The sequence below is a fragment of the Melozone crissalis genome, unplaced genomic scaffold (assembly GCF_028551555.1).
Source record: "Melozone crissalis strain CALT ecotype California unplaced genomic scaffold, PUWL_Pcris_2 ptg000008l_1, whole genome shotgun sequence".
Taxonomy (NCBI): Eukaryota; Metazoa; Chordata; class Aves; order Passeriformes; family Passerellidae; genus Melozone; species Melozone crissalis.
Genome location: NW_026535786.1, coordinates 603,646 through 625,802, shown reverse-complemented (window position 1 = coordinate 625,802; position 22,157 = coordinate 603,646). Strand labels below are relative to the sequence as shown.

Genomic DNA, 22,157 nt, shown 5'->3' with positions numbered 1-22,157 from the left:
TTTTTATTGATACATTCCTTCTATAGATTAAGAAAGACAAAACAGTCCATATATGGAAATAAATTATTGAAGCTTTTGGTTGCTATCCTATAATTTACTTAATACTGATTTAAAATGTCTTTCAAAATTTCAGGGGTTTGATATTGCTTTGAATTTAGGGTTGAAAAATGGAACTGTTGTTCATATAATAAAATATTACACTTTTATCTATATGGTTGCTACTCAGTGACATTCAATGGAAGATAGATGTACTTCCCTAAGAAGTAAGTTTAATTTAATTAATATAGTAATTTTTGTAAGCTTATCATTAATATCCTGTAAAATTTCAGTGTTTCTCATGGTTATTAAATAATATAGCAAGTCTGGATTTAACTCAAGGCCAGCATTAAGAAACTAAGTATCAGAGGTAAAAGAACAAAAATATCTCTATGTAAGTTCTAAATGGCAGAAATCACAAAATGCACAAAAAATCTTGACCTATACAGGTTGTAAACATAAAAAAAGATTTAAAGTATTGCCAATTCCAACTCATTTAAAATACTCAAGGATGTCTCTAAGCATGTATTTTATTCCAAGAATTGGAAATTTGCATATAGGCTTTTATCACAGAATTCCAGGATGCGAAGAACCTCATGGACTATCCAGTCCAACCTTCCTTGGCAAAAGCACAGTTAGACCAGATGACCCAGCACCATGTCCAGATGAATCTTAAGTGTTCAACAGTGATGAGTCCACCACTTATCTGGGGCAATAATGCCAGTGGCTGATTTTTCTCATTGTGGAATATTTCCCTCTTGTGTGTAATCAGAATCTCCCTAGGAGTAACTTGTACTCATTGTCCCTTGCCTTTTCCATGTGACTGCTTGTAAAAAGGGAGTTTCCATCTCCTTTGCAGTCACCCTTAAATAGTGGAAACCACTATAACGTGTCCCTTAGGCCTTCTTTTCTCACAGCTGAACAAACCCAATTCACAGAATCAGAGAATCACGGAATCTTTTAGCTTGGAAAAGACCTCCAAGACCACCAAGTCCAAATTTTGATGCATCACCACCTTGTCAACTACAGCACTAAGTGCTATGTCCAGCCTTTCTTCAAACACCTCTAGGGATGGTGACACCACCACCTCTCTGGGCAGCCCATTCCAAAGTTTAACAACCCTACCTGTGAAGAATTTCCTCCTAATGTCCAAGCTGAATGTCCCTTGGCACAGCTTGAGGCTATGTCCTCTCATACTGCTACATGATCCCTGGGAGAAGATGCCGAAGCCCATCTTGCTACAACCTCCTTTCAGGCAGATGTAGAGAGTAAGAAGGTCCCTCCTGAACCTCCTTTTCTACCAGCTAAACAACCCTGGCTCCCTCAGCTGCTCATCATACGACTTATGCTCCAGACCCTTCCACAGCTCCGTTGCCCTTCCCTGGACACGCTCCTCAATTTCTTTCCTGTAGTGAGGGACCCCGAGCAGGACACAGCACTTGAGGTGTGGCCTCAGCAGTGCTGAGTACAGAGGGACAATCAATCACTGCCCTAATGCTGGTTGTAACACATTCTTGATACAGGCCAGGGTGCCATTGGCCTTCTTGGCCACCTGGGCTGAGAGCTGGTTCATGTTTACCCTTTCCTCGTATGGCAGGCTTCCCAGCCCTTTGATCACTGATGTCTTTGGGAAAATTACCTAAGCCCTGTAACACTCCATATATGAATCATATTGTGTTGATCAGCACATCAAGTCATGGGTAGGAAATTTTGCTCATGTGATACAACAAAGGAATTGTAAAAATGGCAGACAAGCAAAAGAAGAGGGGCAACAATATAACCATAGAAAGAGTATTATGGCTAACAGTCTGTCTTGAGATTTTGTTTGCAGTTTGAATTTTAAACCCCCATTTACAAATAGTATCATTTCACTCCAGTTTTCCTCATTTTTGGTCTACATTTGTCTTTTCTTCTTCCTTTCAGTACTAAGCACTCCATTTCAGCCTGCATAGAACAATTAGCTTCCTAATTTCCCCAGAACTGTTGACATCACTAAGAGCACCTGACAAAAAAATAGAGGTGCCACAGTCACAGCTCCACTCAGTATTTCCTTTTTTCCATTGCCCAACTATTCTCTTGTGCTTTCTATTTGCTGCCAGATTACTCCTTTCCAGAAGATGGTGTAGGTGGGGATATCAGGGCAGAGATCTGATGAAATGCAATGTCTCTCTAAGAACCAGTGAAACTAGACTGCACAGGCTTCTCAAAAAATGGGAGACAGCTTTGATTAGGTATACTTAGGAGAAGACTAAGCAACACAACAAACTGGTCAGTTACAAAAATCTAGTATTAAATACAAAGAAAACATTTACACTTGCTTTGTAACAGCTGAGGAAAAAAAAGTGATCCAAAAAGGTGATGAGAAAGATGAAGATTTTACTCTCTTCATACGTTACAGCAATGAAATAAAAGTCAGAGCATCTTTATCCTCAGGTTTTGTAGGAGGATGGAGCATCTTACTATGAGAACACACTAATGAGGACATACCATCTGATCAATATTGCTGGCAAAAGTGTCCAATTTTTTCTGTTCCTAGCACCTACACCCAGAGAAAAATTGCATATATTAAAAAACACTAGGGAAACTAGCATCCATAATGGCACACAGAGTGCAGAATGAAGTCAAGCCTGCTGGCGAATTTTCCCATTACTATGCAGAACAATGCTGAAGCAAAAGGACTAGACAATAATAGTGAGCCATCTCACACTCTTCTGCTCGTTGAAACTGCTACCTGTGATGTTGAAATACACAAAGTTTAGTTATCGGTGTTATCCAGGGTATCATAAATGAAAATTTAGGTTAGATCATCATCAAACTCCTAGCTGTGCAAAATTCACAGTCAGGAATGAATTTTTATCTGTATTAATTTACACCCATTAGAATCATAAAATGGTTTGGATTGGAAGGCATCTGAAGATCATCTAGTCTAAGACATCTGCCTTAGGTAGGTATATATTTTAGAGGTCAAATTGATCAAAACTTGCATGTTCTCCCAAATTTTAAAAGGCAGGCACTACATCTGCCAACTCCTCTTCCTGAGTCTTCATTCTTACTCTGCATTTTCCACAGGACCTCTGCCTCCCTCGCCTTCTCCTCTTCCAAAGTTGGGCAAACAAGGCTTTAGGCTCTGCCTTTGTATTAATAATGTTTCCCTACTGCACTGCCACTCTACTTTTAAAACACTACTTCAATCTGAGAAGGATCCAAAGGACATGTTCTCCTTTAGTCCCCCTCCCCTCAGCCCAGTGTGCCTGTCAGCTCCATTTATTTTTTTTAACTGAGAGGTGGCACTGACTGACTGCGTGAGAATGACACAAGGGCTGTGTGTGCAGAATACCCCAACTCCATGGGGCTGGCATTCAGCTTCCAGGAGCTGGAAACACAGAGCTGTGCACACTATCAGTCTGAAAACTATATGCATTATCAAAGAATGCTGACCAGCAAGATAATGAAATGGTGTACAGGATATACTGCCAGCTCTTCATTCAGGGATAAAAAACAATACTTAAATGTGGGGGAGGGAATGTAGGGTTGAGCAGGGGAGAGAGACAGACAGAGGGCTTAGATTGGCTAAAACAGATTAAATTTGAAATAAAGCAGGTTTTTGTCCTTCCCCCCCCGCCTTTTTTTTTAACTCCCTTTAGGAACATATTCTTTCTATCGCTTTAATATGTCCGTTTTCTTATGGTCTTAGCCACATATTTCCAAGCTTTGTGCTGATACAAAATAGGGGGAAAAAAACCCAGCAAAAATAAGCATCATTCCTGCCTGTAAGCACATCAAAACTTGCCATGTGACTACCTAATCATATACCATTTTCTCCCTGTAGGTTTTCAAAGGCACAGTGCTCAATTTCATTTAATGATACATTAAAAAAAAAAAACAAACAAATCTCTTACAGAAACAACTAATACAAAGATGGGATTTCCCAGCACCTAATAAGCAAAGCCTGCAGTATTGGTGCAACCACTGCCTGTCTCTCTCTGGTGGAACAGAAGGATACAATTCTTTTGACATGTACTCAAAGCAATGATGAAGAGTATAACACAAATTAGAAGAGCACAGACTGATTCCTGATTCTAGTGTCAATTTCAATCTACATATTTTTTACCTATACCAAACTACCTGATCCAAAATTATTAACAAATATACCTACGACATAATTCCTTTTCCTTCAAGAAAATGAATGTAAGGATACACAGTACAGAAAGGTGTTTTGCCCGGGTTTCCAGATTCACTGAAGAAAAATTATAAGTATAAAGCATTAGGTAATTCTTCCAAAAATAATATTTGAATGTGGTTTTTCTTTCACAGTATCAAAGTACTGTTGTTTAACCTCAACAGACTGAAGGTAGGGTACTTGACTGCCTATTTTTATAAATCCACTTGAAAAACAGCTCACCTCCCAGGACCATACCAGCCTGACAGCACTTCCTCAAGCGACATGCTGGGCAGTTCTTCCTACGGATTTTATCGACTATGCAGTCATTTCTTCCAGCACACAAATAGTTGTGCTGCCCTGCAGGAAAGAGAAAAACTGTGTGAACAACATGTTTTCTAACATGAAAAAATTATTTCTGTGTATAAATGTTGCAAAAATAGCTGAAGATTCAAAAACATATACTTGAACCATTAAAGAACTCCTTCATTTTATGCTAACCTTTGATCAATCATGTTACTATTTGAATATAATGCTTTATTTGGTCTGTTGAACGGCAAAACTCCTCATCTATGAAATACCAAAATAATTAGCAGTCAGCATGAACTGCTTAAATTATTGTACTAACTGTATTTCTTAAGTAAATCAAGCATAAAGAGAGACCAATTGTTTCTTTAAAACTTATTTTTCTGTGAAGTTATCAATCCTATTTTTAAAGAACTTAAGTACATTTTGCTTGGATTGATGTGGAGTTTCTGACAGCAAACAGAATGAAGAAGCTGGGGTAGTGTAAAAAAAAAGCCTTTTAAGCAAAGCAAATACCTCTGATGGGCAAGCAGTAATAACCTTGCTGAAATACCAGCTGACCAGGTGCAGCCAACACAGCCAAAAAGGACAAATAGAAGGGGATTGTAACTCTGTGGCTTAGTAATGTTTTAATCAGAAGAAATTCTCATCTACTTTGTCTCATTAATTCTAATTCTGGACTCCTCCTTACAGGAAACATTACCAAAAGCAGACAAATGAACAAAAATCCATCTTGCTATTGGCAGCAGACCAGTAAGCAAAACACTTCCTTGGGATTACTTGCAGTTTTTCCTTGTATTTCTTTGCCTTTATAAGCTACAAAAAGCATTCAGTCTTTTGATAAGCAACAACAATTTTAGAACTCCATTGGTTTAATTAAAATCCATGAGTATTATCTCAGCTCCATGGCATTCTAGTGCTTTAATGCACAGCTAATTTACAAAGGAATGCTTAAGCATAGTTAAAGTTTTTCTTTGTCCTTTTCTTATTTTGGGGGTTTTCTTTGGTCCCCTGAAAAGAGTTTTCTTCTGGACCTCTTTTCTAGGGAATTTGTTAATTCTTCACAAGATGGCCTGACTCCATATAAATCTTGCCCTGCTTATTATAAATCTAAGGCTGAACAAAATTTTTCACATTTACAAAAGAAATCATCATTGAATCGCAGTTATTAAAAGTACACTTCCATGTTCATATGTTCTGAAGTTTCAGATTAGACAGGATTAAACTTCCATGTTCATAGGTTCTGAAATTTCAGATTAGACAGGATTAAACAGTGTTTCTGCCCAGTGTATACCAGGCCATAAATGAAATCTGTTACTAGAATTTAGGCACAGTAAAATTTGCTTAAAAGCCAAAACGCTGCCAACCCAACTCTCTCAGGGGATTACGGTGACAAAAACTCAGGCACCTCTTGATCCTTACTGTTAACATCTTCCTTGTTTTCAGGACTTCTAAGAAACCAGTCACATCCTGTACCTGACTTACACCTTCATGTGAGTTTTCCATTCCACTCATCTCTACCCCACCTCTCCCAGATACCTTCTGTCCCAAAGTGTATTCCACTCTTTCTGATTGAGCTAAAACTTATCTGGAATACATATAAGTTTCAATTGTTTGGCAGTTTTCAGTTTCATCAGTAAAGAATTTTGTTTTTAATTGCAGTGATTTGTGTGGATTTCATCTCAATAGATAAATCTGAGTAAATGTTCCCATTTGAAATCACTTCTACCACTGTGCAAAGCTGGGTTCTGAGAAACTGTTACTTGCTTGACATTAACATTTTAGGGACAGCAGCCATCTGAAGGAGAGATTGTGTAAGAAATGAACACATGCCAGGTATTTGCCTAATTTCAAAATTACTGGACAATATTTAGTTAGATCACAATGTTTGGAAGCTTTTCCTGGAATGATAAAATATGTATTTGAAAATGTATTTGCAACAAGTTGTTCAGTCTTCAGGATCATCTAGACTTGAACTGTCTTCCATACTTGAGCATTGCAGTTATACCAAATGCATGTACTAATGAAGTACCCAAAATCTCCATCAAGATAAAATCACCATTCAATTGGTACCTTGATAGTCAGTATCTTGTCTATGACTACTGTCATTATAACCAGGAAAACAAAAAACAAAACAAACAAGCAAACAAAATACTCAGGAAAAAAAACAAGACAGTATTATAGTCACTAGTGCACAAGTTTGAAGGAAAAGCTTTCTATTAGCATTTCCCACAAAAATATGAACCTGGGAACTTTCTGGCAATTGCCACACCTTCACACCTTCAAAAACTTCACCTAATGTTAAGTTTCCTCTGCATGTTTACTTTGCACTGTTTTTTGAAAGTGCACATTGAGGGTCACTCTCAATGTATTGGCCTGTGACCAGCTTGATGAAGAAAACACAGAGATGATTTTATCTGTCACTTAAATGTTCCTGATTCTTGTAGAATAGTATTTTTTTAAACTTCCATCAAAATCCATTACTGTTAGCAAAGCTGCAAGTTCTAATGTAAGCAGGCAAACACAATTTTTAGTCCTGTAATGACTATTGCTATACTGGGAGGTTTTTAATCCAGTGGTGAAAGTAGCACATACAGTGTCTTTACAAACTGCACTCTTAACTTAGCTCACTGACATGCTGTACACCACTTCACAATCACTCCAGTAAACTCAAGAGTTGCAAAAACTTTGTAGATGTACAAAATATGGAAAAAAAAAGCTTTATCTGCACCTGGAGTATCAGACACAGCAATCAGTGATTTGGGTAAGTGCATCTGTGCTGAACTGCTGCCACCCTACACAGAAGCAAAACACTTGCAAACTCTCAGTTCCTCTTAGCTGCAAGAAGAGTACTATCTCACCTTGCTTTTTCTCTCTCCCAAACGTGACTTTGCCTCCCTGTATCTCTATTAACTGCCAATGCTTTTGTATAAAACCACCAACCTTTCCAGAGCACATCATGGTGTTTTACTTAGTCTAGTTTTAGATTTCTGTCTAAAGCTTGCAGACATCTATTGCATCTCTTTGCAAATTATTTTACTGCCAAATGTCTCCCTCTGCTTTACTGCCAAACATCAACTTTGCTTCCTGAAGGCTCACCTCAAGGTTTTGCTCAATAATTTTCTAAAAGTATGTTTTACGTCTTATAAACTTTTTCAAAAGTACCAATTAAATCAATAGGTAAAAAACCAAACCAAAACAAAACAACAGCCACAATAGAATCGTGGGAGCTGACAAAAAACATGGGTTTAAAATTTAAAAAATGGGAAATAAGTTCACCTGTGCACCTAAACAAAACATAATGATGGAGATGTAGCTTTTGAGTAAAAATCTGACTTCTGGAAGCTAAGACAACAAACCAGCCTAGTCCCTAGCTTGGCCAAAAACTGACTTGTCAGAGTAAATACAGGGTAATCCTTACCCTGAACATGCTCTGACGAGACATGGTTTTCCACAGCTAGGCAGTCTGGCCTAGCTCATCCTTGGTAAAAAATGGGAAGTAAAAATATATTTAATTTAGTCTGGATCTAAATATAACACTATTTGCACTGTTTCAAAGTGCAAAACAGCAAATGTGGGTTGAATTTACCTCTCATCGTGTTTTTTTTTTTAAGTTGTGAAGAACTAGGAATCTACACTACACAGTCCCCATGTCCTTGTATGCCATCCCATGCTATTAGTCTCAAAGATTCCACACACTTCAGATAATGCTGTTGGGACTTTAATTTATAAATTATTTTATTTCTGTGTGTTTTCTATAAAAATAGAAAAAGTCTCTGAAGTGAGACTTCTGACTCCCAACTACTTAACCACAACCCACATCCATCATGGACTTTACCATGCATAATCTTTTGATAAAGATTTGATTTCCCTCTTGGCTCATTGAAGTAAAATTCTCACTTCCAGTTCTTAAGTAGGTGTTTCAACTTCCACTCTGTAGCCTGTATTGGTATAAAGAAAGACCTGCTATTGATGCAAGTCTGCTCCTCAGCAAAGAATTAAGGATTTAGTGGACCAAAGGGGACAAAGAGTGGAAAACAGAAGAACTTGTGAATATGTTCCATCCGGGAATCTAACTGAAATAATGAAGAACTTCTTTCTTCATAACATATTTCATAGTCAAAGCAATAAAAATAATTGTTTATAACACCATTGACTGACTCTTTCCTCCTCTTATATAGGAGGATCTCAAAATCTTGCTGCCTTTTGCTGTGAATCCTGCAATACTATTGTTTGTCCTTCCAAAATCACTTCTCCAAAGAGCAACCTCCAAAGAGAGTATAATTTTTAAATGATACCTACAAAAAAGAACAATTAAATGTAGCTATCTTCTTTTCTTTCACTTCCATACAGAGTCAAAAGCTACAATCCTGTTTTTTAATCTTTTTTACATTTCCCTGTCTGCTCCATCATTTCCAACAAGATAAAAAAATGAAATAAGATTAACTCATAATTCATTGAAACTATAATGAACTGCAAAATTAGGAATATTGTTTAATATTGATTTTCAATATGAAACAATTGGTTTGCCTAGGCTGTTTACCACAGCAACACCTTGAAATGTATAAAGTTTTACTGACAACAGTAAAAACTTCCCACAGCTAATACTCTTTCAGGAGTATATGGCAGCATCTACAAATCACTATCTCCAGTTCTTTTTATGGCATTGTGTCACATTTGTTCCTTGGTCATAATTTTTAAGTAATTAACTACATCAGGAATATAAATATGTAAAATGATGGAAGTGTCAGCATATTTGTCAATTGGGGGTTTGTTTCTTACAAATACAAGACACGGGATTTGAACACAAACCCTACTTTATAAACACACCAACTATTTCAGAGGTATGCAGCACTAAAATATCAGTTGTTCTCTTTTTGATCCCTGTTATATTCTTCTATCAAGACAAGACTCTATATTTCCCTTTCAGTCATCCTATCACTCTTATTTTAGTGGAATTATCATAACACATTGCCATGATAAATTTTTTCATGCATATTCTCTTAAATTCCTTGCCTTGTCCTACAAATGAACCAGTGGGACAGGGTCATCCACTATTTGAGAAATAAAGGTAGAAGAAAAAAGTAATGTGCAAAACATCCAGATATCGCTGCCTTTTGATTGAAACATCTTAGATTAATTTGATTCTATTTGATTAATTAGATTCTAAAATGTAGATATCTATCAAAACACTGCTAGTTTGTACATCATGAATACTACAATAACATCAAATCTGTTACACTGAGTGAAAAGCATTTTTATTTCTCAACTTGCCATGTGTATGCTTTGTGTGTTTGCATGTTTTCTACTTCATGGACACTTTATCACCATCAGGTGATACTGGTATATGCTGTACCAAATTCTGATCCCAAGATCCAGACTGGAAAGTTAGATTAAGAATTAGAAACCCCTTCAGAGCTGTGAGAAAAAAGAACTTTTAACACCTGCTTCATCAGGTTTACAGCTAAAAGGGTGTCTACACTATTATTTCTCTCTTTTCAAAGAGGATTTTCTACTAGTGGTTGGCATTTTTTTAATACTTGGCATGCTGTACCATTTTAGATTCTTTGGCTATGGAAAAGCGTAACTGTTCAGACAAACACTTTTCCTTATGCACAGTGTTGCACTATGAATATAGTGAATCACACTGCCATTACAAAACTGCTTATCATAACACTGAGAAGGTCAGATAAACTTTATCAGAAAGTTTGGTTGAAGTCATGATCAACCTTCTTACTGTGTAGGTGTAGCTCATCATCAGACACTCCACAGAACCTCTCCATATACAGACAGTGAAAACTCTCATGGAAATTTTACTTTCTGCCAGTTTACCAAATTCAGATCTCAGAAAAAGGAAAGTTCACACGTGGTCAGTTAAATGTTATCTGCTACACGCGCTTGAGCTTGTTCCCTGATGCCATTGATGCAACAGAGTTTAAGGTCAGAGTTACCCTGACCTAAAAGCACATATTAAAACTAGACAAATGTTCTACAATCACTTGATCAAGTTTGTAACACATTCCCAGGTATTTAAACAAACCAAGAGTCAGTTTCTGACAGATCTGCTGCAATATCATGTATTCATGTTGATCTCAGACTCTCGGTTTGGGCAACTACTTTTCCTTAGGTATCAACAATATAAGCAAAGTGCAAATATAAATAGAGAAGAAAAATAAGAAGAGGCTTTATTATAGGAAAAACGGCACTTGAATTTTTTTGCAGGATTTAGGTAATTCCAAATTTTCATTAGTAAAACTACTGCAAAAGAGACACTTTCAACAAGAAGGCAATAATGCAGGCTACCAAGAAACTCTCTGTTAGCAACAGTTCAAGAATCCCAAAATTTTGAACACTGGGCTCCTCTCAAGGGAAAAACATCTCATTGTGGTATTCCACAAGCATTTTGATCATAGCTGCCCTGCATCATTTCACATAATGGAATCTTTATAAGACATCACAAATGACTGTTTGGAAATTTAGTTATTGAAAAGTAAAAGTTTGTCTCTTAATCTTCATTCTCTTAATGCCTGTTTGAAATATTTGCCTCTACTTGTCATTACCATGAATGAGATATCTTGGTAGCAGTTAAGTAACACCTGGTTATCAAGAGCAAATTATCATACAAATACAGTAATTCTACATATTTGAAAGCATTTTGAATATTATTTCTGATTTTTTCTTTTATTTTTATCTCCAAAATCCTCATCACACTCATCCCACTGACAGGAACAGCACTACCCCATCAGCACAATGAATTCAATTTCGTCTCTTCAAATTTCTTTACTGAGTATGAATAGCTGTAACTTTCTTTGTTTTCATTGTACTCAAAGGAGATCTTTAAAGTATTTTTAAAAGCCTTGTCATTTCTTTGTACATTAAGTGAATCTACAGACTAATAGTTACTTGCAGGAGTCCAGCAGAAAATGTACAACCTCTAAATGCAGATAAATGTTTCCTAAGTGAAACCAACTCAGTATCTTTGTCCCCTTTCTCCTCCTCACTTGCAGTACTAACTTTTTTACATATCTGCTATACTACAGGTTCCCAAAGAAAGGACTTGCATCTTTGTTTAACCTGCTTCAAGATTTTGCCTTAAGAAATATATGTTTATTACATTAACTCCAGCCTTTTGGGGAACATATGGGGAACCAGGAACCCAAAAGACAGAAAGTATCTAAAATGCATATATATTTTAGAATTCAGTGCCAAGAAACATTCTAAGCAATCTTTGTGATTCTCACATAACTCTGACCCCTCATTAAGTTGTATGTGCATGTATTAGTTACATTCCAATGTGTTACTAAATCATTATTAGTAAATACAGCTTTAAATCATGGCTAAGTCATAATAATTTTAATAATCTGGTTTTATCTCAAAAAAAACTAGATATGGAAAAAAATGAGTTTTCTGGATAACAGAGCAGTTCATTTTATTCAAATGGATGTATTTAACCAATAAAGTATTGTCCTTATACCAGGGAAGGTAAAATAAATGGTGTATAAATAGAACAGTTTCTGTGAAAAAAATTACAAAAAAATAGGCTGTTTGATTTGAAACAGCAAATGTGTCTCATACTACATAAATAATTAAAATAGAAAATAAGCTTTATCCACCAAATGTAAAGCTACTATATTAAGTACTTTTTTTACCTATGCACAAAACCTCATAACATACAGAAAAACCTCTCAAGACAGAAAAATCCATGAAATAGCAAAATAGCCAGCTATTTCCAATCAGGCTTTAATTTCTCATAAAGATCAGTACTGTATGGAAATTACATGAAAAGTAGAGTTTTGACCAGGAATTTTTACTCACAAAATGTAACATTGTATTTTCATGAATTATTATTAAAAATCCCACGTCTGTAGTAGCACTAAAAATTTAAAAAAATAAGTAACGCATTTATGCTCAGAGAAATTATGGACAGGGGGACATTTCATGGCAGACATATGTTTCAAATTCATATGATTGCCAGTAAGAATTTTAAACACTACTTTCTACTTCATTTAAAATACAAATACTTTGTGTCTTTTTAGAGAGGAGCAATTTTCCACCATTATTTCCGATATTAATTTTTTTAAAGTATTTAAAGTCCATAGAAGATCAAATATCTGTCAATAAATAGAATTGGTTTAGTGCTGATAATTATATAGCATACTGCAATGAAAATAAGAAGTCCATCAGTCCATCTCTAAGGAGCCCCCTGTAGTCTTGCACTTTCTACACAAAAACAGGTACAACTGTATTTGTTGATTTTGCCAATGCCTACACTGCTCATTGTCTGACATTGCTCCCCATCAAACTCAATAACATGTATCTTTTCTGATTAGTCAGGTTTCTGATGCACATTCTTGAACATTCTTTGAAAATCCTTTCTAGAAAACCCAAACACCCTTCCTCAACAGACTCCCAGTCTGTGGATTCATTTAAAAATTAAAATTATGAAGTTGCTAAGTAAAACCTAAGACTTTTGTTTACATAACTGCATTGACCTCTCACTTGTCTCTAAATAACTCTATATTCTTAACCAGGTAAGACTCTGCCAATATAGACTTTGAACAGTCTGTGAAAACAATTTTAAGATGTTCCTTGTATCAAGTTATTCCTTCTTAACATTTTCTGTTAAAATAATTCTGCTGAACAATAATGTAATATATTATGGTTTTGAGCAGGTTCATCTACTGCAAACAGAACTGGGTACTAAATTAGAAAAGAGATGAAATCTAAAATTGACAGAATAAAATTCAAAGAAATTATTACAACATTATAGGTAAAAAGCAAAAATAAAATTTATTTTAAAATACAGTACTCATAAATAACACTATGCTTAGTATTAAAACTTCTGCTCCCTGACTTTTAAAAAGAATATTTGGCTGATTTAGAAAAACATAGCAAAAAATGCAAAGGCAAACCAGGAGACCAACTAGCAGAGGTAGTGAAACTTAAATGTATTCCTGCAAGTGACTTAAGAGCTTTGCAGCCTAACACAAATATTTCTGGTCATTTTCTCATGAAACCCATTGAATGCATTGGAGAAACGTGGGACTGGCTCAAAAGTTCACTTAGACCACCAAGACCACTTTGCAAATACTTAATGTTAAGGAAGAATATTTAATGTTGAGGAAGAACATGAGCATATGCTTAAAGTAGAAAGTAACAGCACAGTGAAGCAAAAAATCTAATTATATAGATTAATATATATAGCATAATAATTATATTATTATGCTAAGCTTTTACCTTTCCAAAATTCCCTTTCTCATTTGGAAAGAGATAAACTCTTTAAAGCAGAAAAAACTACGTATCACAACAAGAAAATACAGGATGCAGGGTTTTTATTTTAAGGAATCCTATCCATTAGAACAATAGTTTTGTTAAATACATGGAACAGAAATTTGAATATCCTAGTTCTGGCAGGATCAGATAAAAATCAAAACAGGAGACAAAGCCTAAAAAGTAGAAGGATTTGTTTTACTGCTTTATCTGTTGAACCATATAAAACACTTTGTGCTTGTATTTGTATTCAGAATCTCAGTGCACAAGGCATATAAAAGAATCCAAATTGAAAAATTAAACCTACATATTGCTACTGTTTCATAAAACTTGCAGTTTGACTTTGCAATTTAACAACTATTTATTCTTTATTCTATTATTCTTCTTATTCTTATTTAACAACACATTTATTCTTATTATGACTTGAATAGGCTCAGTGAAATTTTAAATACTTCCATAACTACCAGGAAGCCAAAATTTTGCAACTTGAAAGCAAGAAAAATTTCGTGTTTTCAAAAAGAGAACACAGCCATAAACAATTCTTATTTGCCTATCATGAGTTCATACCCAGAATATTTTCCTTTGAACACCATTTATACCTTTTAAAACAAGTTGTATAATGCACAAAATTTTTATTTAATTCTGCCTACCTGGAAAGATTAACTGATAAACAGTAAATAATAAATAGCAAAAGAGTAAAGTAAAATAAATAATACTAGGAAAAAAAAAACCAATTAAGGAAGAACTTTGTCAATATCCACTGTTGATAAAACAGTCAAAAAATTCACTGCAGTGACAATATTTATAAAAATGAGCAATAAATAAACAGTATGCCCTAGTGTCTAGAAGACATATTTCAGACAATTAGGAACAATGGCATCTTATAGTACCTTCCATTGCCCTTTTAAAGAAGACTTTACAACTTCCACAGGTAAGAACTCCATAGTGGCAACCTGAAGCCTCATCACCGCAGATGAGACAAATCTTCTGGGGTAGTGATTCGAAACTGAACTGAGAACTTTGGCTGGTTTCCGTATCTGGCCTTGAGAAGAAAAAGAATTAAAAAGAAATGAAAGAGCTAGCTTTGTGCAGTTAACTACTTACCTGTATTAAGGAGTTTTATACTAAAAACTTCATTTTAAAATTTGTAGTCAAGATACAGAAAAAACTAAAGTATGATTGCCTTTCTGCTTAATGGTTTGTCTCTACTATGGTAACACGGGAAAGCATTGCAAAAAACAAAGCAGAAAGTTATCTTTTAAACCATTCAGCAAAAAAGGTACCATCTAGGATACTTAAAATGTTCATCTTCATCAGATCAACAACTCTTGTGAGTGGAGTCATACTGATGGTTTTTTCTCCTGTACAGAGACAGAATCACAATGTCAACTGAATTTCAAAGGCCTCTTTCACATGGGAAACATGAAATTTCATTTCAACTAAAAAAATCTTTAATAATCAGTTTTTCACCCCCCATTCAGCTGCAGCATTCTCAACAGTAACTAAGTCTGATGGGGATATCAATGATATTTGTCTCCAAGGCAGACTAATCCAGGTAACCACTGCATTTACTAAAAGAAAGGATACCCATTGAAACTGCAACATTGCATGCACCTTTTGTTGCATCTATTTGTAGATAATACAGATCTCAGCAGGATAGTACACCATGTCATTCAAGCAAATCAATATACAAGTGTTTCATATTCTTTTTCGTGTGAAATCAACTGCTTTTTGTGGTGTTGGGTTTTTCCGGTTGGTTTTTTGGTTTTGGTGTTGTTTTTGTTTTTTGCTTTTTGGTTTCTTTGGGTTTGTTTTGGTTTTGGTTCTCTTTCAAATTGGGAACTATTTTGGAAAATATTTAGGTGTTGACGAACACGGTATCGCTGAAAGTGAGGACAAGCTAGAAACCTGCCCGCTGTGTCCCGGGGCCGGGCAGTGGCTCGGCCATGGAGTGCCCCTGAAGTCCCGCTGCGATAACAAGCCAACATCCCTGGGGCGTGCCGTGCCCACAGCCGCGATTGCCAGATGCGGAGCCGGGACACCGCGGCGTGCTCGGCAGCGCGGGGAATGCGAACGGGGCTGCGGCCACTACCTAAAAGCCCAAAAAGGCCCTGACCGAGAGAAACTTGGTCCTTCCCTCAGCATCCCCTTAACATCCTCCCGAGGCGCCCACCTCCGGCACGCCCGCCCGCCCCTCCGGAGGAGGAGGAGGATGAGGATGAGGAGGCGCGGAGCTCTCCCGGCGCGCAGCGCGACCCCCCGGTCCCGTCCCTCAGCGAGCGCCCCGCCGCCGCCGCCGCCTTACCGCGCGTAGCCGAGGTAGGGCGGGCAGAGCTGGGGCAGACCCTCCTTGAGCACGGCGGCCGGGAATGCCAGCGGCTGGTGCCCGTTCAGCCCCAGGGCCGGGTAGAGCCCCGGCGGCGCGGCCGAGGTGGAGGGCAGGCTGTCGGGCGGCGCCGCGGGCCCGTAGGCGCCGGCCAGCAGGGTGGGCTCCGCCTTGTAGAGGACGCACTCCAGCGAGGGCTCCTGCCCGGCCCGCGGAGCCTGCGGGTAGTCGTGGCAGCCCGCCGCGGGGGTGGCCCTGCCGCCCGGGTAGCGGGCGGCGAGGCCGAGACCCTCCTCCTTGATCTTCATGACGGGCTGGACGTCGCCGTAGGCGAAGGGCCCGTCCTTGGCGTCGGGCGGCGGGAAGCCGTAGGCCGGCAGCTCCGGGGCGGGGGGCGAGCAGCGCGGCACCGCGCCGCCCTCGTACTCCGCCCCGTCCAGCAGCTGCCGCGTGCGCGAGGCCAGGAAGGCCGAGTTGAGCGGCAGCAGCGGCACGTGCAGGTATTCCTGCCCCGGGTCCCCCGCCCGGGACCCGCCGGGCAGCGCCCCGACACCGGGAACGTCGCCCTTGGGCGCCGGGGCGGGACACTCCGCGCCGGAGCCCGGCCCCGCCGGCCGCGGCTTAGCGGCGGGAACCAGGGCGTCGCCGGGCGGCCAGAGCGCGGCGGGCCGCGGCGGGAGCTGCGAGGGGCCCGGCGCTCCCGGGGCGGCTTCGGCCGCCTTCTGCGAGGCACCGCTGCTCATCGCGCCGTCGGGCGCCTCCTCCGCCTCGAAGAAGGACCAGGGCGCCGCGGCCACGGTGGAGCTGGCATGAGCCGCAGGCGCCAGGAAGGTGTCCAGGACGGTGTCCAGGGAGTCCTTGACCGAGAGGGAGCCGCTCCCTGGCTGGTAGCAGAGGGAGTCCCGGCCGTCTTCCCGCCCCAGATGCTGCTGCTGCTGCGCCTCTTCCTCCTCCTCCTCCTCCCCTTCCTCCTCCTCCTCTTCGTCCTCCTCCTCGTCGCTGCTCTTGGGGTAAAGCAGTCCGTCCAGGGAGATGTCGACGGACTCCGCTTCCTCGCGGAAAGGATCACGGCCAGGCTGACCCTGCAGCAGGACCGCCCCGTCTGTGGCGGGCGGAGGCGCTCTGGTCTCCTTGGCTTTCACCTCGGTCATGCTGGCCCGGGGCAGCGACGGACGCCGGCGAGTGTCCGGCAGCGACAGAGCGCGGGCAGCCGGGCAGCGGCGGGGTGCGAGCAGCGGACGGCTCCTTACATCCTGGACGTGCCGTGCCCTGTGCGGCGGTGGCGCGGCTCCCGCTCACATGGCGCTGCCCTCGGGGGGACGGCTCTGCCCCGGTCACCGCCGCCGCGAAGGGGGTGACTCGGAGCCGGGAGCGGTGCAGCCTGGAGAGGGGAAACGATGGGAGCGTGTGCGGGAGGCGCGCAGGAAAGGAGGGCGCCTGCCAGGCTCCGGCGGCGGCGGACAGGCTGACTCGTCCCCCGCGTGTTTCCCACCGCCCGGGCGGGCTGGCCGCGGGCTCCACGCCCCTCGCCCGCCCCTCCCTCCCCGCCCCTCCTCGCCTCCGGCCCCGTCCCTTACCGAGGGTCTGCGCTCCCAGCGCTCCGCGCCGCCCCTGGGAACCGCTGCTCTTCCAGCGGCACTGCCATCGGCTCCTCCTCCGCTCCGCCTGTCCCCCTCCCAGCGCTCGCCGTGCCCGCATCCCTTTCCCATCGCATCCGGCGCCCTGTGCCTTAGGTCAGCGCTTTTTGGCTTCTCCTGACCACCTCCCTGTCTTCTCATTCCTTTCCCCGCACGTCTTGTGCCGCTGCTCCGTCCTCTCGCTCCACCATCCCAAGAAGTGCGGTTCTGCACTGAGCAGAGGGCACAAGCCTCTGGTTAGCAAAAAGACAAGCTTTACTTATTTGCAGTCCTTTTGCCTTTTTTTCACTGTCCCCTTCAGACGTTCAATGTAGTTTTTCGTGATTAAGCTCTGTTCCAAAACCCCTCTTGACACAAGATCCGTTTTCCAGTAGCAAGAAAACCAAAGCATTGTAAAGTTCTTTATGTGCCGTTACAGGACGTCAAAGCATCCTTTACACCAAGAATCACAACGTCTTTTCGGCAAAAGATTTGGAAAGTGGGGCATTCATTGCTTCTAAATTTTAATTTCTTTGTCAGGGAAATGAGAGGACATTTTAAAAGGACTGGCTGGCCAGCCTGCGTGTAGCAGGTTGCAATTCAGCCCAGGTTAGTTCTCACCAAGAAGCTGACAGCAGCTAATTGCTGGCATTTTGTGAAAAAGGCTGACTTTGTGGCAGAACCCACTCGACTCAATAAGACAGCTACTAATGTGGGGGAAAAAATCCCCAAAAAACCAATGCATAAAAAACCTTTAGTATACTTTTCATTATATAGACATCTGAAGAAGGAAATTTGAGCTGAAAGATACAGAGAATAAATTGGTGCAGGAGTAGTCCTCCTGACTTTAAGCAGAATCAGTATATTTTTGGATAAATAAAGAATAAAGTGTGCTGCTAAATCCTTGGTTATGCCCTGCAGGTGTAACATGCTTTTTTGAAAGGAAACAGCTTTCTTTCAAAAAAAAAAGAAACAACAAAACAACCAAAACTGTGATGACCACAATATAGTTGCTTTTGTTGTTTTACTTCCCAAACATCTTCCGACTGAAAAGGACAGCTTCTCAGGGAGATAAACATAACTGTTGGAAATATTTTAGTTTTATTAAATCATATAAGGCAAGTTTATAGAAGCAGCAGCTTCACACAAACCTTATTCAATGTGGTGTGTACTTTCTACGTTATTCTTGTCAAAACACTACTGGCTTATAGACTGCTTTGGAACGCTGCTTTTTTATTCCTTTAAGAATAAACAGAAGAAAATCTTTCTTTTTTTGGTATTCTAAACAATTGTGGCAATATGATAATTAGTGGCATTTTAAAACTCAGGTGTTTTTGTGGGCACCTCTATACACATTTAGGAGGCTCAAGAGAATGATGCACTTTCAAGTACACTTGTTGAGTACAGGAATATTTCTTGAACAGCAGTGTTTCACTCTCTTGATGTTGCATGGGAAAGAACTGTTTGGCCAGCAAGGACCAGGAGCTGAAGATGTTTTCACAAAATCTATCAGAGGAACCAGTGTTAAAAGAATTATTTAAGAGGCGCTATCCAGTTCGGCAATGACATGACATTAAAATAATGTGAAGTGCTTCAATGACTAATGAGTTTCTGTTTTACATGCTACAAAATTTCTCCCAAACCTGCCTTTTCTCAGAGGAGAGAGAAGTTCATCTCCAGTACTGTTCATCTCCGTACTTGTTTTGGTTTTCCCCTGATGTTGCATGCTTAGTCAGGTGGTTGTCATGCCTTTTTATTGCCACTGCCTTGCTTTCTCATTTCCACTTCCCCATATGCACACAGCATTCATGGCCTGCATTTTTACATCTTTACAAGTGTGCTCCAAAGACATGTTTCCTTACAGTGACTTCCCCCCTTCCTACTGCTTCTGGACTAAGAGAGGTAAAGAGCCACAGATGGCCTGAATAGAGGGTCCTGAACAGAAAGCAGCACTGAGCAGTTTCCACTCACTGCTGCTCATGACTTGCCCATTAAAATTCTATGCCAACAAGGCTATGAGACTGTAAACACCTACATATTTACTACTTGCATTATTTTTCTAAATGTTAGCATTTAAATATTGTCCAGGTTTCTGCTGTGCTTCCTAATTTCATTTTTATGACCTGACAAATGTACTCAAATCTTTAATGGTAATAGCAATTGTGCTGAGTTTTCATTGCTTAAGGAAAATATTTGGGGTTCTATATCCTTAGGAAATTCATTAGACATAAGTGAATGGACTTTAATTTATATTGGCTTCACATGATTTCTATGAACTTTCACTGGAAACTTTTGCTATTTTCTTTACATTATTCTGTCCATAACCTTTGTGTCCATATCTGGAAGTGTTCAAGGTTAATAGTGGGGCATTGATCAATGTGATCTAGTGAAAGGTGTCCTTGCCCCTGAGAGAGGATTTGGTATTAGGTGGTCTTTAAGGTCCCTTCCAACCTAAGGTGTTCTGTGATTCTTTTGCTCTTAGATTTTCTCACATCATTTGGAAACTTTCCCTGATATTGCTATGGTACCACAGGTTTTTCAATAAGAACATTTCAAAATATGTCCTCAATTTTTTTAGCACTCTACTGTTGTCATTTTTTAATTTTCATTTATTCTTTGTTGGTATGTCAATCAACATTAAAGAAAAACATATGGCATATCTATGACTAGTTTTAATTTGCAAGCCATTAAAATTGAAACTGATCTTTTCAATTCAGACCTAAAAATGACATTTTTTTATATTCAGAAATATTTTACTGAATACAAAATTTTCAAAGAACAAACTGTATGAAAGTATTTATGCACAGACCTATTTTGAACCCATAAGTAAAGCACTAGAGAGTTTGATTGATACTCTTGCATTTTTAAAAATTCTGTGAGAATGTGAAAATATGTCTGAGAGCTCAAATAAGTTGTATCTATTTTCTTGCTCGGTTCAGGAAGTGTGGATGAATAAAAGCTGCACTGAACAAAATTTCTCATCTGTGTTGCTTTTAAGCATGATTCTTGTATAAAATGTCAACAAGAATAGCAATAGAATTTTACTGATAACTCCCACTGTAATGCTCTAGATTTGTACTTAATTTTTTAAGTAGCTCCTGAGTATTTTAAGTAGTTCCTGTGTCTGACCATCAAGCCATTCAACTGTACACTTTTAAACAGCAAAATTTTTTGACAGACCCTTTGAAATATTTCCGATAGTTTTGGCTTTAACAAAAAGACAGTGTCGTTCGAGAAACAAGACAAATACACAGCATCCTCAAACAGTACAAATATCAAAATCACATACTTTTTCTTTAAAATATCTTGAAATATGGGCTGAAGGTCAAAAAGATCGAATTTCCTTTTCTTACACTAAAGTGTTCCATTTGTATGTCAAGATTGCTCCATATAAACAGTGAGTGAGCTCGTGTTTGGATCTGGAAAATGACAGATTAATTACACTGAGTTAGTGTCTTAGCCTGTACAGACCTTTCTTACAACAGTGTTCTGCACAGCCTGTTGGAGAACAGAACTTGGAAGTTAAAAATACTGGTTTCCTTTTCTTCAATTAATCAGTGGCTCACAATTTTGTACTATCATTGTTCAGGTTGTAGTACAACCAAAAATGTGATTCACTCCTTATAAACAGAGAGGAGGAGAGACTGCTTCAAACAGCTTATGAGCTCATGGCCAAAACTGAAAAGCAGCTTTCATAAGGAGAGACATAGAGGCTTTTGTTTCTATCACAAAAGTAGCATTTTTATTTTAAAAATATAGACCTCCATAACTGTACAAAAAGCCCCACATTTCAGCATGTAGTGTAGACAATAAAAACATAATACTGTCATGTGAATAACAGCACATTCTTATATTACAATTTTTGGAGACATTTCTTTCCATGGCTTCATCCCTATTCTGTAAAAATTTAGACCCCCAGTTAGCAGGCTGAATTTCACTTACATTAGGGTGCCAGCATCAGAGGTCATGATTTTGGAGTAGCAGCTAAGTCATGGAAGCACTCAGCATCAGGAATACGATTTGATGGTAACTGTTCACATCTGAACCTGGTGATTAGGCTTCCATAGTCAGGTAAGAGTCATAGATGTCTGTAGCTCTGGAGCTCTTCAGACACTTTGTGTCTTATTAAAGACATAAAGGACTTCTTTGATCTGAAGCACTCAAAGAGCCATGATTTTTAGCAGTGCAGTGCAGATGCCTAAATGAAGAGGTGTGAATGGAGTCCTGAATCCTTAAAACGCAGTATCAATGTGCCCTACCATCAATGTGTATTGTTTAAAATCATAGTTTCAGAAACTGCACTGTAAGCATACTTTCATTGCCTCTAAGCAAGGGCATGTCACAATGTAATTAATCTCTGTGGTCTGTTATCAGGTGTTCTGTTAGCTTAAGCTAAACCATCAGATTTACTAAAAGCTATCAAAACTATTGGTTTACTACATGC

At 39.6% G+C, this 22,157-nt stretch overlaps 1 protein-coding gene across 1 annotated transcript in view; it reads right to left on the bottom strand.

Annotated features, from left to right (window-relative positions):
• PGR (progesterone receptor) overlaps window positions 1–17,248 on the bottom strand; it is a 30,367-nt gene extending 13,119 nt beyond the window's left edge. Inside the window, exons 1-3 of the mRNA XM_054269904.1 lie at window positions 16,077–17,248; window positions 14,662–14,813; window positions 4,439–4,555 (exon numbers count right to left, since the gene is read on the bottom strand). Coding sequence (XP_054125879.1) covers window positions 4,439–4,555; window positions 14,662–14,813; window positions 16,077–17,248 — 1,441 coding nt within the window. The remainder of the gene's footprint in view (window positions 1–4,438; window positions 4,556–14,661; window positions 14,814–16,076) is intronic.
• Window positions 17,249–22,157: the final 4,909 nt, after the last annotated feature.